Source organism: Gracilinanus agilis, chromosome 2 (assembly GCF_016433145.1).
Source record: "Gracilinanus agilis isolate LMUSP501 chromosome 2, AgileGrace, whole genome shotgun sequence".
Lineage (NCBI taxonomy): Eukaryota > Metazoa > Chordata > Mammalia > Didelphimorphia > Didelphidae > Gracilinanus > Gracilinanus agilis.
In genome coordinates this window covers 295,464,088-295,479,246 of record NC_058131.1, presented here as the reverse complement: position 1 = coordinate 295,479,246, position 15,159 = coordinate 295,464,088, and the positions used below count along the sequence as shown (strand labels likewise).

The 15,159-nt window shown below is 34.4% G+C and overlaps 1 protein-coding gene across 4 annotated transcripts in view; it reads left to right on the top strand.

Annotated features, from left to right (window-relative positions):
• Window positions 1-15,159, top strand: part of CHD9 (chromodomain helicase DNA binding protein 9) — a 174,097-nt gene that overhangs the window by 53,199 nt on the left and 105,739 nt on the right. For all 4 annotated transcript variants that reach the window (XM_044664150.1, XM_044664149.1, XM_044664152.1 and 1 more), the window contains exon 3: window positions 13,666-13,777. In XM_044664150.1, the coding sequence (XP_044520085.1) occupies window positions 13,666-13,777 (112 nt within the window). The remainder of the gene's footprint in view (window positions 1-13,665; window positions 13,778-15,159) is intronic.

Here is a 15,159-nt window from a genome sequence, read left to right as displayed (position 1 = left end):
GCTAGGTGGAGAAGGAACTGGGACAAAGAATCTTGTTCCAAAAGTAGATGAACTTTGTTACATTAGACAGTCTTCATAGACAGTCCATTTTGAAAGCCTCAATTAAAATACAATGATGTCCTAAGGAAGGGGTAACACTTAAAAACTAGCTAGTACCTATTATTACATTTGCATGGACTAGATTATCAGATTTGGTCAAAATGATTTGTAGGCCTCCTGTTGGAGGCAGGTTCTGGGAAAGAGATGAAACATTTTTGTTAGGGCAAACTTAAGTGAAATATTTTAGGTAGGAAGTCAAGAAGCATCAAGGGAATACTGGGCATCAAGAAATAGCACAAAAATAGGGTGAGAAACTAAAAGGGAAACCTACTCTACTTCATTGTTTTTCCTGTGGTTACCCCAACTGCCAGTTATGTTATTAAGAAATTACCTTTAAGGAAGAAGAGATATTTTGTCAGTCACTAGAAGTAAGTAATTTTAAATGAAATGTTGACTTCAATGTACAGATCTGCATATATCTAGGTCACTGAGTTGTGTTTGTTAAAAAATAAAGCATAAATATTAAGAGGGAAGTAGAATGCAATAATTTAGGAGAGTAATAATTCTGAAGTGTTAGCAAAATTTGAAGACCACTAAGAGCAATTTCTTTGTGGGCATATTGTTAGATTAGATTATGTAATGTTACATAACAACACTTAATTTGTATTACTTGATTTCAAGCTTTGATGGAATGGATTGTTTCGTTCTTTTTATATACTTAGCACAGTGCTTTTCACACAATAAGTATTTAATAAATATTTGTTTTTACTTTTACTTGATTTGCTTCTCAAAGTTAATAATTGTGGAGAGAGCACTGGATTTGGAATCAGGAGACATGATTTGTATGTGAATTCAGCTTAGTACTGTTTGTATGATCTTGGACACTTAATTCATCTGGGCCTCAATTTCCTCTCCTGAAAATTAGGTTGTAGGACCAGATGTCTCTAAGACCTTCTTTGGTCTCATTGTTTAACTAATTAGTCTTATTTACTAAAGCTACATTTTTCATTTCTTTTCATTTCATATCTTCTTTTAAATTAGTATAGGAATAGAAATGTATATCTTGTATTAAAAACAACTCGTAGTATCTTTAAGGCAGAAGATGAAACAATTAAGGGGGAAATAGCACATGTTGTGATTTACCTTTTTAGAGTAGCACAGGAATATAAACAGGAATTGATTTTGACAATAGAATTTTTAAAAATAAGCCTATATTTTATGCTTCTTCTAAAAAATATTTCATGTTTAAAGACTGAAGTTTTGGGTTTGTTAATTTTTTTAAGCATTTGAAAGGAATTGGGAGGGTGGGGGGAAGCTCTTTATTATTTTCCCAAGGGTTGATATAGTATAACTATAATTAATGATGCCATTTTTGAAAGTACATGTCTTATAAAATATGGAAAAAACCCAGTGACTTAAAACTGGTTTAGAAATGTATTAAAAAATCTTAAATAGGATAGCCATGAACAGTCTTTGTCATTCAACTATTACACCATGATCCTCATTTAAGAATTTTTTAGTTCTTTTAAATTTTGGCTTAAGGGGAAAAATTTTTTCCAGTATAAGCAGTATTCCAACTAGTTAATACTAAAAATATTTCACCTGCTTGATGTTTTGTTTTTTTCCAAAATAACCATTTCTGATGCATTTTATAATTGAATGGCTTTAAAATAATACATTGTGCCTCCAAATAAAAACTGGTACAAAAATTGCACTTTTATTTCCTTTACTATGAAAAATTGAGTGAACTAATCACAACAAATGAGCTAATTGGATAAGATACATTCTTTGTCCAATTATTTCAATGAGTGAATCAACAGGGGGCAATTACAGATTGACACAGTGTATAACACAGCTTGTTACACAGCATCTTCTAATGGCATGTGGGCAGGATTTAGATGAGTGCATAAATTAAATGTGAAAATCAAATATAGACATACCAAGTATAAACATGGAGTTTTCTAGTGCCAATATTTTTTATATGGGTTGACATGCTGAATTTATACCTTATTTCCTGATTGTCCTTTGCCATCTGGAACAACTTTTCTTTCAAATTGTACTCACTTAAGTTGCAAGTGTTTCTTTTGCTGTCATATAATTTTTTAAAAATTTAAACATTAGTATTATACCTTATCACATTTTCAAAACAACTTGAATGAGGTCTTTTTTTCATAATCAGTTATTTCTATGTGACTTAGAATTGTAGTCCCTTAGAACTAGAAAGAAACTTACAAGTCTAATTCCTTTGTTTTATAGGTAAAGATAGTGACACCCAAGAGTATCTAGCTATTAAGTGAGGGAACTGGAAATTGAACCAAAATATCCAGTATGACACTTTTGTCTGTACATACTTCTTAATCTTCATACTTCCTCCTCTTTGTAATATATTTCTTCTTAAAGACAATAACTTTCTCCGCCAAGTCTTTGAAGACATAAAAATAATTATTTTTGTGTGGTATGTACTAGCTTTAAAGCTTAGTATAATAAACTATCAGATATCTTTTGAGCATTGGAGTCTTATGGTTGTGTGTGTGCATATGCACACATGTGCACATATGCAAAACACACAAATACACATACCCTCTGGGAAGAGGTATTGATGGTGTTGGTTGACTCAGTTGGAACAAGCTACCTCCTATCTTTCCTTCAGGATACCTTGCTGCTTCAGCTAGGCTGGCTTTGCCTGCACCATAGGTGGCAGTTGGTCGGCAGTTGGTGAGGATGTCTGGCCAGTTTGAATCAGTGAACATTCTGATTGATGCATTTTAAAGCTACAATATAATAAATTACTTGCTAACCGTTTTCTAGATGGGAGATCCTGTTTAGTTTATTCTACTAAATAGGTATGTTACTCTGTTATGTAGGAGGACAGTCTTAGATTTTTTATATTCATTTATAATTTACATAATTAATTTGTTTATAGTTTTCCTAAAGATTTCAAGAGAAGAATGTTCTTTTAAGTGGATGTGATGTGACCTTAAAATTTTTTTTCCTTTACTTTTAAAAAATAGATTTTTATTGATGTATTTTGTTTTATATCACTTGGATCTCTCCTTGTATCTCCAGAGAATCATCCTATATGATTATTTTTAAAAGGGAAAACAAATTCAGCAAAACCATTGAATATATTGAAAAAAATCTGACATTATTTGTAATGTTTATACCTCTGTCTCTGCAAAGCAGAGGAAGGAGATATCTTTTCATGTCTCTGGGGCCAACCTTGTTCTTTATCATTTCACAACATTCATTTTCCTCTTATTTGGTAATAGTTGTTTTGCCCTCCATTATTCTAGTTTTGCCTTGTATTATAAGTTTCATTCCAGAGTTATTATGCTTCATACTTGTCAGTTTTAATTATGTTATAGCATTCCATTTACCAGAATTTACTTAATAATTCTGTTGTTTTAAGTTTTGTTTTCTTTTGCACTTAAATGAAATGTTGCTCTGAAAATCTATGAATAACAATAGCCCTTTTTAGATATTTTTGTTAACACTTTTTTGATATATCATTAGTTGAATTAATAGCATTGAGATGATTTTTGTTATTTTAATGTCTAGGACCAAGGGTTCTCCAAAAGGAATGAATATGAGTCCACCGGCATGAATGAATATACCTATTTTTTCACAATCCTGCCATCATTGAAAATCATTGCTTTAATTGGTTTTTGGCAATTTGATGGTTACAAGGTGGTATTTCCAAGATACCTCAATTTGAATCTCTTTGATCATTTGTGAGGTAGAACATTTTTTCAAGTTATTTGTGTGTCCATGTTTGAAAACTGGCTGATCTTACCCAACCCTGGCAGAAACCTCAAAGACTATTTAATCTGGTACCATTATTTTATAGATAGAAATGGAGGGTCAGGGAGGTTAAGTATGCATTATCTCCTCCAAAATATAAGCTCCTTGAGGGCAGGGATGGTTTCAATTTTTACTTTATATCTTCAGGGCCTATTATACCTGCTATATAATGGGCACCTAAATACGTGTTCATTGATTAATTTACTCGAGACATAAAAGAATTACTCAGCTGAGTTTTCTAATATGCCAAAAAAATGTAAATCTCAAAGCCTACCCTCTCTCTTATTTGACACACTTGTTTAGCATTGCTCTAATAAGTCCACAGTTATACTAACAGTTCCCCTTTTTTTTCTATTTTACTCCTTTCTACAAAAACTTAAAATTCATAGATGCTAGTTGTTCTTACCCAGTAGTCAGGCACCATGCATTTATTAAGTGCTTATCTGTGTTCCAGGCACTTTGCTAAGCTGTGAGGATACAAAGAAAGATAAGAGCAGGCTTCTGTCTTTAAGCAGATCAATTCTAATAGGGGAAGCAATATGCAAGAAATTATAGATATACAGTGTAAATGGAATGTAATCTCAGGAAAGATCAGCAGCAGCACATGGGAGAATCCCTCTTACAGAAGGCAGGGCTCAAGTTAAATTTTGAAACCAGGGAATTCAAGAAACTGAGATGAAAAGAGAGTGTTCTAGGTATGGAATACACCCAGTGAGAAGGGACAGAGTTGGAAAATAGATTGTTCTATTCAAGAAATTGCAACAAGACAATATTACAGGGTTATATTTTATTTAATCTAGCAGTAATAGGAAGCTGTTGCTGGTGGTTCCTCCACTCTCTCCCATTTCCTTCTTGGAGGGGAAGTTGTAGGGGAGAAGTAATATCATCAGACCTGTGCTTTAGGCAAATCACTTTGGCATCTGAGTGTGGAAGATGGACTAAAGTGAGAGAAACTTGAGTTTAGAAGACCAAATAGGAGGCTGTTTTTAGTAATATAGGTGTGATATGATGAAGACCTACACTTGGGTAGCAAATACTATCAAGTCAAACTGATTCTCCAATGTTTCAAAATAGGGAAAGGAAGAAAGTTAGCCAGTGGATGGGGAAATACTCCATTACCAGGACATAGTGAGGATGAAGAATAGGAAAAGGGGTTGTAAATCAGAGGGAAAGCAAGATTGATAAAAGACTGATCAGAAAAAGGAATTTCAGAGTTCATGAACATGGAACTAAAACACAGATGGGTAATAATAGGATGGTCTGTCTGTAGCTGAATTGCAGCAAAAGTCATGGAAATAGACTGGAAAGTTAAGGTATTTGAGGGACCATTAGTATGTGTTGAAGTCCCCTGAAATGAAGGCAAAAGTTGTAGTGCAGAGAGAAACTATGATACAAGCACTGAATTCGTTGAAAAAGGAAGGAGAATGTCATAGGACTCATTAAATAACATCTAGCATCTTGCTTGACTGATAATTGTGGTTTGAATGAACATAAAGAGGTTCCTGAATGATGCTAATAGGGGAAGAGTCTGAAAATGGATATTAGAGGGAAAAAGAGATTCTACCTCATCTATCACAACCATTCCTAGAATAGGTAACCAGGGATGCATTGCCAAGTGACTTAAGGCAACTCTTAGTGAAAACTAGAAAATCTTGGGAATGAGAAAGAAAAAGGTTTCAGATAAAAATAAGTCTATTAATTATCTTTCAGGCATTCCAAAGAGGTAAATCTGGAGGAGGTCATGGGGATAAAGTTGAAGAGGATAAGAGCGAGGGTCAGTGGGGGATGAGAAATGAGATTTGTACTAGGAAAGATTACTTTCATAGCACACTTTTATATTTGTACATTGGAATTTTAAAAGGCAGAAAGAAAAAAACTCCCCTAAGTAAAAAAAAATATTTTTTATTATACCAGTGATCAGTGTAAATTTCTCCCCAATGTATTTCTAGGTTAAGAATCTTATGTTAAGTGACAGGAATGGTAGGGTTCATAGCTAATCCCCTCCTTGAGTTAGAAGAATGTAAAGTACACCTTCAGAGAAACAAAGTCAGTTAGCCTGGTTTTTGACTTTCCACCTTTCAGAGTTCCCTTTTAAAGTGCACATTTTTCTGGGAGGGATTACCTTTTAAACCTTATCAACCAGTGCTTTAGGAGAAATTAGTTGATTGTCAATTGAAGATTAGGAGAACAAAAGTGTAGGTGATATTGAAAGAGGGTGTCCAGAAACTTTCATTGCATTCAAAGGGTTCAAAACAATTATACTTTGAGTGCAGAAGTCTTTACCTGTGACTTTCACTATGAGAAAAATGTTGGTTACTTGAATACTATTAAAATTAATTTTTCTTGCAGGACAAAAATTAAGAACTATTTTTGTTCTCTTCTTTTAAAAAAACATTTCTATGCTATCCTTTCCCCTAGTGAACAGAACATAGTCTTTGTGACCTTTTAAACATCTAAATGCCATGTACAAAATTAAAACTTCCAATATTTGTTTATTGACATAGGGAACTTGGAAATTCCCTCCACTAATGCAGATTAGCCATTCTTCTATAATTTATATTCTAAGAGAGTTACCTGGAGCACTAAGAATGTAAGTACTTGTCCAGGATCATATATTTCAAAGACTGAATTTGAATCTGGTCATCCTGACTCTGAGGCATGTTCTTTAAGAAAGCTCTCTTCTCTGATTTTTTTAAACAGATGAAAAGACCACATAGTTAGATTATTTACTTGATTAAGTTACTCTGAGGAATGGGTAAACAAGTTGTAGCATATGATTGGGTTGGAATACCACTGTGTAATTTAAAAATGATGAACAGGTTAATTTAAAATTTTCTTTAAATTTACTGTGGGAGGTAAGTGCTATTGTTATTCCCATTTAATAGTTGAAGAAACATGGACAAACAGAGGTTAAGTGACTTCCCTCAAGTAGCACTGCTAGTAAGTACCTGAGACTGGATTTGAGGCCAGATTTTTTTTAGTTTATTATTTTTTTATTTAGAATATTTTCCCATGGTTTCATGATTCATGTTCTTTCCCTCTTCCCACCCCCACCCTCCCCATAGACAACACACAGTTCCACTAGCTTTTACATGTATCATTGATGAAGACCTATTTCCATATTATTGATAGTTCCACTAGGGTGATTGTTTAGGATCTACATTTCCAATAATATCCCCATCAACCCATGTGTTCAAGCAGTTGTTTTTCTTCTGTGTTTCTACTCCCATAGTTCTTCCTCTGAATGTGGATAGCGTTCTAATTCTCTTAAGTCCCTCAGCTTTGTTCTGGATCATTGCATTGCTGCAAATAGAGAAGTCCATTATGTTCAATTGTACTACAGTGTGTGTATCAGTCTCTGTGTATGATGTTCTCCTGCTTCTGCTCCTTTCACTCTGCATCAGTTCCTGGAGGTCATTTCAGTTCACATGGAATTCCTCCAGTTCATTATTCCTTTGAGCACAATAGTATTCCATCACTAATAGATAACACAATTTGTTCAGCCATTCCCCAATTGAAGGGCATTCCCTTATTTTCCAATTCTTTGCCACCACAAAGAGCACAGCTATAAATATTTTTGTACAAGTCTTTTTCCCTATGATCTCTTTGGGGTATAAACCCAGCAGTGGTATGGCTGGATCAAAGGGATCAGTCTTTTATAGCCCTTTGAGCATAGTTCCAAATTGCCATCCAGAATGGTTGGATCAATTCACAACTCCACCAGCAATGCCTTAATGTCCTAATTTTGCCACATCCCCTCCAATATTCTCCACTTTCCTTTGCTGTCATGTTAGCTAATCTAATCCAATATTCCAGACTCTAGACCCCTTGTTCCATCTATTACACCATTTATCTGCTGACAATCTGTGTTCAAATTCTTGTCTCAGATACTTACTGGTTACATGACCATTAGCAAATCACTTAACCCCTTTGTGCCTCAGTTTCCTTACCTTAAAAAAGAGTTGGACTCAGTGGCCTCTAAGATCCCTTCCAGCACTAAATCTGTGATCTTCTAATATACACTGGTTATATGATTCAACAAGATATTTAAACATTTTGTGGCATATGGATTGGCATGGAACACTACTGTGCCATAAAAAATGATGAATAGGTTAATTTTTTTAAACAGAAAGACCTACATGAAGTTATGAAGAACAAAAAGAGTAGAACCAAGGGAACATTAAATACAGCAACAGAAATATTGTTTGAAGAATAACTTATATATGTTTACCTCCAGAGAAAGAACTGATAAATAGAAACAAGCAAGGCAGTTTTATATATTCATATATCTTTTTGTCAAATGATGCATTTTCTATGGGGTGAGGAGAGGGAGGGAGATATCAGTGAAATTTAATGTAACAAATGAATGAACAATAAATAGATTTTTAAAAAGCATGCCTCCATAGTTGGGAATGTGAATGACAAAATTACTGACCAGGTCAGAAAAATAAAGTTCAGAAGAGGAGGGGGGATAGAATTTTGGGCATACTGAGTTTGGAAACATCTAAAAGGTAATTAGTGATGTGAGACTGGTATTCAATAGAGAAATTAATAGTGGATATAGAAATCTGATTTATCTGCATAGGTAACTGAACATGGACATCCCTGAGATGGGGTCCCCAAGAGAGGATGTCCAGGATAGCCATTTCACAAATGTGTTGAAAGGGTTTGACATGAATAATTCAGCAAAAGAAGTTGAAGCATGTAGGAAGAGAACTAAAAGAGAGCTGGATGATAAAGACCAAAGGAAAGAAAATGTCTTAGAGAAAAGTATGATCAGTAGTGTCAAATGGTTCAGAGAAAATGAGAGGGATTGAGAAAAGGTCCTTGAATTTGTCAGTTGGTAACTTTAGAGAGAGTTTCAGTTCAGTGATATTTGAAGCTAGATTTCACAAGGGGTTAAGAAGTACATCAGAGAGAATAAAAGTAGTCAATATAGACATCTTTTTCTAGGATTTTGGCTGTGAAAAAGAGGTTATGAATTGGGATAACAGCTTTAGGAGATGATTGAGTCAAGCCTAGATTTTCTAAGAATGGAGAAGACCTGGTCATATTTGTAGATAGTAGAGAATGAATTAGTTGAGAGGGAGAAGTAGAAAATTAGAAGGAATAATGGTTGTTGGGGTTGTCTGATTGTAGAGATGGTAGGGGATGAGATAAAGGGTACAAGAAGAAGAGCTGGTCTTGGAGAAAAAGGCCCCCTCTTCAGAGCTAGAATTAAAGGGAAAGATTTGATGTCACAGAGTTTTAAGATGTAGAGTAGTAGAGAAGAAGGAGCTTTCCCCTCACTCTCTCTCCCGCTCACTCTCTCCCTCTCTCGCTTTCTCTCTTTTCTCCCCTCACACTCCCCCTGTTTCCCTCACTCTCCCCCTCTCTTCTTCACCTGCTTCCCCTCTCCCCTTCACTGTCTCCTCCTCTCCCCCTCACTCTCCCCTCCCTCCCCATCTCCTGCTCCCTCTCTTTCCCCTCTCCCTTCTTCCTTCTTTCATTCACTTAAGCTGGAGTAAAACAACAATTCATGGATCCAATCCCACACGTAACTGGCATGAGAACTTTGACCTACCCTATTTCTATTTGGCCTTATTCTCTCCCCTCAGATGACCTTCTGGGTTCCTGCTATGGGTAACATTTCAAAAGATCTCACCAACCTTATAGCTACCCTGATAGAAGACATGTGCTACTTCACCTGATTGCTTTTATTTTCTTAATGAAACTTGGACTCACTGTCATCTGCGAGAAAGTGATGTAGAAGATTGGAGAGGAAAAGGTTTACAATAATCATTCCTAACATTCTCATAATACCAGTATTAATTAGATAAGATATCAGATAATAAAAGCCAATATTTCATATAGGTTTATGGTTTATAGAAGTGGTTTGTATATATATATATAAATCTCTTTTAATTCATCCTAATAGCAAATCCTGTCAAATATTATTATGTCCATTCTTACATATGAGGAAATTGAGACTGAGGTTAAGTAATTTGTGTGCTCATTCAGTTATTTCCAACTCTTCATCACATTATGGACCATTGCATGCTGGATCCTTTTATCCTTCACTATCCTCCTCTTGGAAGTCTGTCCAAGTTTTTATGCATTGTTTCCTTTACAGTATCTATCCATCTTATCTCTGTTATCCCCTTCTCTTTTGGGCTTCAGTCTTTCCCAACATCAGAGTCTTTTCAGAGTCTTATTTTTTCATTTGTAGACAAAGTTTTCCAGCTTCAGCTTCAATATTTGGCCTTCTGGTGAATGGTCTGCATTAATTTCTTTTAAGTATTGACTAATTTGATCTTCTTGCTGTCAAAGGGACTCTCAAATGGCTTTTTTAGAACCATTATTTAGAAGCATTGATTTTGCAGCTCTCAGCTTTCCTTATAGTCTAGCTCTCACAGCCGTATATACATTGCTACTGGAAAAACTATGGCTTTGACCATACTGAGCTTTGTTGACAAGGTGATATATCTTTGCTTTTTAGTACTCCAAACAAAAGTAGCTATTAAGTGTCTAAGTAACAGTTCAAATCCAAGTCTTCCCAAACTGAAGTACAGCCCTCTAATACACTTTGATACCTTTTACAATTTAGAATTCTTTACCATGAAAAAGATCAATAATTTGAAATGCTCTGTAAACATATTAGTTTGTGTGGATGCTCTAATTCAGCCTTTACTTGTCTGTCAGAGTGATTTTCTTAAAGCACAAGTCTGATTATATCATCCTTCCTACTATTTCCAGGGGGTTACCTGTCACTTCCAGGATCAGATATAAAATACTCTGTCATTCAAAGCCCTTTATAATCTTCTCTTATTTAATTAGACCCTTTGGGTTTCTTAGTGATGCTTCATACATGAAAAATAATATTGTGTTTAATATTACTTGTGTATACTCTGAGAGGGTAATTTTCTGACCTGCAATTATTTTTACTTTAACTTTTATCATGGTAATGACCATGTGGGCTATTTACAAATAATTTATATGATAATCATAGTGCCATGTTGGCAAACCTATGGTGCATGTGCCAGAGCATGCCAGAGAGGGTTGCTTCCTTCTCCCTCTCTATGCACACCAGAGGACATTTCTCATATGACTCGCCCCTATGCCCAGCAGCCCACTGAGAGCATTTCCTCCCTCTCCTGTATGGGATAACGCGGGGGGCTCATTTGCAGCGTGAGGGTTGTGGTTTGGGCACTCAGTCTCTAAAAAATTCACCATCACTGTCATAGCATAATCTGTAGTTGTAGTTACTATTTGTCTTGCATGTGACAGTTTTTTTCTCCTATATCATCAACTTTTAAGAACTAAATAGTATATCACCATGAAATGAACCCTCTCCATTTAAATTGTTCTATGTCATCATTTCTACACTTTTAGGAAAGTTTTTGTATTATTGAATAGCCATGCAGAATTACTTTATGTTGATCTATAATACTTTATGGGTCCTTAATTCTGTCCTTAAGGATTTATAGTTTTGTCAGTGTGAGTACTATCTCTGCTAATGTAGCTTGCAAATCTTCTATGCCTTGGTAGATAGTCTTCATGAGTTGCTCTTATAAAAAATGACTTATTGGCTACCTTTCTGGTAATGAGCTTTTCCAAATTTTATTTGGCTGCTCCTCAGCATATAATCCATTATCAAGCCTGTACTAGAAAATTGCCTAGATTAGTAATATCTGCCAAACTTGTGCTCTGATCACATAACCTAATCAAACAATTGCCTTACACGAGGCATCAGAATAGGACTTTAGTGAAGGTTCTTTAACACCTTGCTTAATGTTGCCATTTCATTTTTATCCATTATATTCTGAGAAATCTCACTTTTAGATCTTTGTTTCACATACTCAAACCAGTACTTTTTTTATCTTAAATTCTAGTCATATTTCAATTAGTCAGATTTAGTACCTACAGGAATAGAGCCCCACATTTCTTAAATCTAACCATAGAATTAAGTAATATATGAGTCATTGGTAAATACACATACACATGCACACACACACACACACACACACCTACACATGCACACACACATACATATGGATATTTATGTTAATGATGTTTTCCAGCTTTTCCAAACTTTTATTTTTTTTGTTCTAATATAATATCTAAAAGGTAAAGAAACACATGTTGGTAGTTAAAGAAACCAAGTTTTTCCAGAACTAAAGGTTGTTCCTATATGGTTCCAATGGCTGAAACCAGTATCTTTTTATAGTCGGGAGGGCCAAATGAGTTAAGATCTTTTTAATATTCCATTCTTAAGTAACAGATTTCAGGTACCTTTTGAATGCATCCACGATTCATGAGTAAATTAAAAAAGGATGTACACAGAAGGTTATAGAGTTTATTGGATGTTATTATTCATCAAATACTTTGGCTGATTCAGTCTATATGTGCCCTTCTTTCTAGGAGAACAGACTTACTATAAGTTGAATATCCTGTAGTCATCTCAAATTCAACATATTTAAAACAGAATTCAGCATCCTGCAAAACTACCCTCTTTTTAACTTGTGTTTTTATTGAGGGTAACATCATATACTCAGATTTACACCTTGACTCTTCATCTCTCTTCCCCAAATAACAGATTGGTTACATCTTGTTAATTCTACCTCCACAACATCTCAAATCAACTCTCATCTTTCCATTCCCACATATTCCAGCCTGCTTTGGGTACTCGTCATATCTCCTGACTGGACTATTGAATTAGATTCCTATTTGTTCCCTCTCTTCCCCAGTCTTTCTCTTTATAATTGCTAAAATTATGTTACTAAAGTACGAATCTGACCATGTCACTCTCCTTCCTATTCAATAAACTTTTTGCCTCTGGGATCAAATCCACGCTACTCTGACATTTAAAATCCTTGACAACTTGGCTTCATCCTGCCTTTCCAAACTTTATTCTCTTTCACATACTCTATAGTCTAGCCAAACAAGCTTTCTTGTTTATTCCTCACGTCTGATATTCCAATTCCTTTCTCTGTGCCTGAAACACATACTTTTGCCTCTTAGAATCTCTAGAGTCAAAACTTAGCTCAAATGCCAACTCTTATATAAAACTTTTGCTCATTTTCCCAGATACTGGGACCTCCTCACTGAAAGTACTATATATTTTGTATATATTTTGCACAAACTTATGCATGCGCTTTCACCTGATAATTCCTTAAGAATAAGGACTGTTTGTTTTTATTTTGTATCTTCAGTAAACAGTACTTTATTGTCCAGACTTTTAATAAATTCTTATTGATTTCTATATTGGTCAGATCCATTTGTTGTGCTATGTGTTGTAGAAATTAGTTTTAGGAGATTTCAGTCTATCACCTTTTTTCAAAAAGAATGTATAAAATTGAACTTTCTAATATTTATTTTTCATGATTAATTCAATGTGGAAATTCACGAACCATGGCCTTTGCAGTTATGCAAACCTATATAGAAATCCTAGTCTGATTCCAAAATGAAGAAGCAGTAGTAGTAAACAAGATTTATTCATTTGAGAACTCCCATTATGTGTATTTGTGGCAAGGATAAATTTTTATCCATTAATTTGAATCACATATGTCTACTTAAGTCTTCATTATGAATTTCCTACAGTTAGTCATAATGTAGATGAACTACTATTCCACTCATTTTAATAAGCATCTATTAAACATCTACTATGTACAAACTGTACAGGGAGAAAAAAACAAAAGTTGCCAACAATTTCTGCCCTCGATGAATTTACATTCTACTGAATTTCAGTAAATTACAAGAAGGTTTTTAGAGTAAGTTTAAGTTATTGAAATTATGACCATAGTTATTACTTGTTTAACTTTATTATTTTGTTAAATCTTAAAACAGGAAGCTCATTATTACTTTGGGTAAGAAGCAAAAAAGAAAGAATGTGTCTTCAGATGAAATGTCTGATGCTGAGCAGATTTCACAGCGTCCATTCAAAGATGAAGATTCTCAAGTAAGTATTTAAAAGCTTGTTTTATTTTTAAAGGCAGACACTCAGAAGCATTCATAATGAAAACATGTACCTGTTTACTGAGAAATATACATTTCATTTGAAAGAAGTATTTATTTGATAATATTTTACAATAGCAATGTAGTGGTGATAATGATGACTTGCACTTCTATAATGTTTTTCCAGCAACTAGATGTATGCAGTTTCTGATTTTTATATTTATATTTATAAGAGATGGATTGAAATGAAATTTATTATTTTTAGTAAGCTTATGTGAGTTCATGTAGTTTGTATATGCCAAGTAAAACAATGATTCTATTAAAATGACCTCATCTATTTATAAATATCCTGCATAGTTCCTTTCTTTTTGAGGCAGTCACAATAGCTATATGAGCTTAGAGAAAATATATAAAATGAACATCATCAGTTTTCTCACCTTCCACATTCTAGTAACTAAAATACTGCTCTTGGCAGCAAGGTTAGTGGCAGTTGTTTTTTTAAGGGGCCAGAAAGCCCCTGAATGGCCTTTCTTCTTCCTTATGCAGCTTCTTATCCAATGGAGAGGTAGTGGCTCAAGGCTCCTGGGCTGCTGCAAGAGTTGAGGTAAGGGCAGTGACATAAGCTCATGATACTGTATGGCCTAAATTATTTTCTTCATATATAATATATTGTACTTAACCTAAATAAATCTAATACCTGTTCAACATAAGGAATTTCTGGTTAATTTTTTATTAGCATAATGCTGGCCATCTTTCCATTATGCAATTACCAAATTGAATATGAAATGGTAGTGCAGATTGCTCAGTCTATAAGACGTGCTTTTTCTCTGTGCTTCTCACTGTAGTATCTCTATACTTTAATTTTAGCAAAAGATAAATGGTGTTGGAAAGGACTTTTGTAATTCATTGCTAAATCAGGTGTATCATCCTTGAGAGTCCTTTCAGTGACAAAAACGTTAAGATTTCAAAGGATTGTGACTTAGTTCTCTTTATTCTGGAGTCAGACATAAGAAATCTTAAAGATATATAAGTGAAATTTATTTTCATCACCTTAGACATTTAATACTTGATATTTTCTCAGTCTGACTATACCTAGTAGCCTGAAGTTGATGGTGTTGTCCTTCTAGGCTTTCCATGTTTCGAGGGTTTCTGCTTTGCCTTCTGCAGACCCTATTGGGAATATTATAGGAAGCAGGTAATATGCCATAGGAATGAAGTGTTGTTATTAATTAACCATAATGCTTCTGGCCACTAATACAAAATGCCTGAATTGAAGGATGTCTCGACCAATATTAGTTTGCTTTGATGTTGCCCATTAGTCTTAACAGAATATATAAAAGTGAGCAAGGATAGATTTATCATATTAAAATAGTACTCTCAAGAACA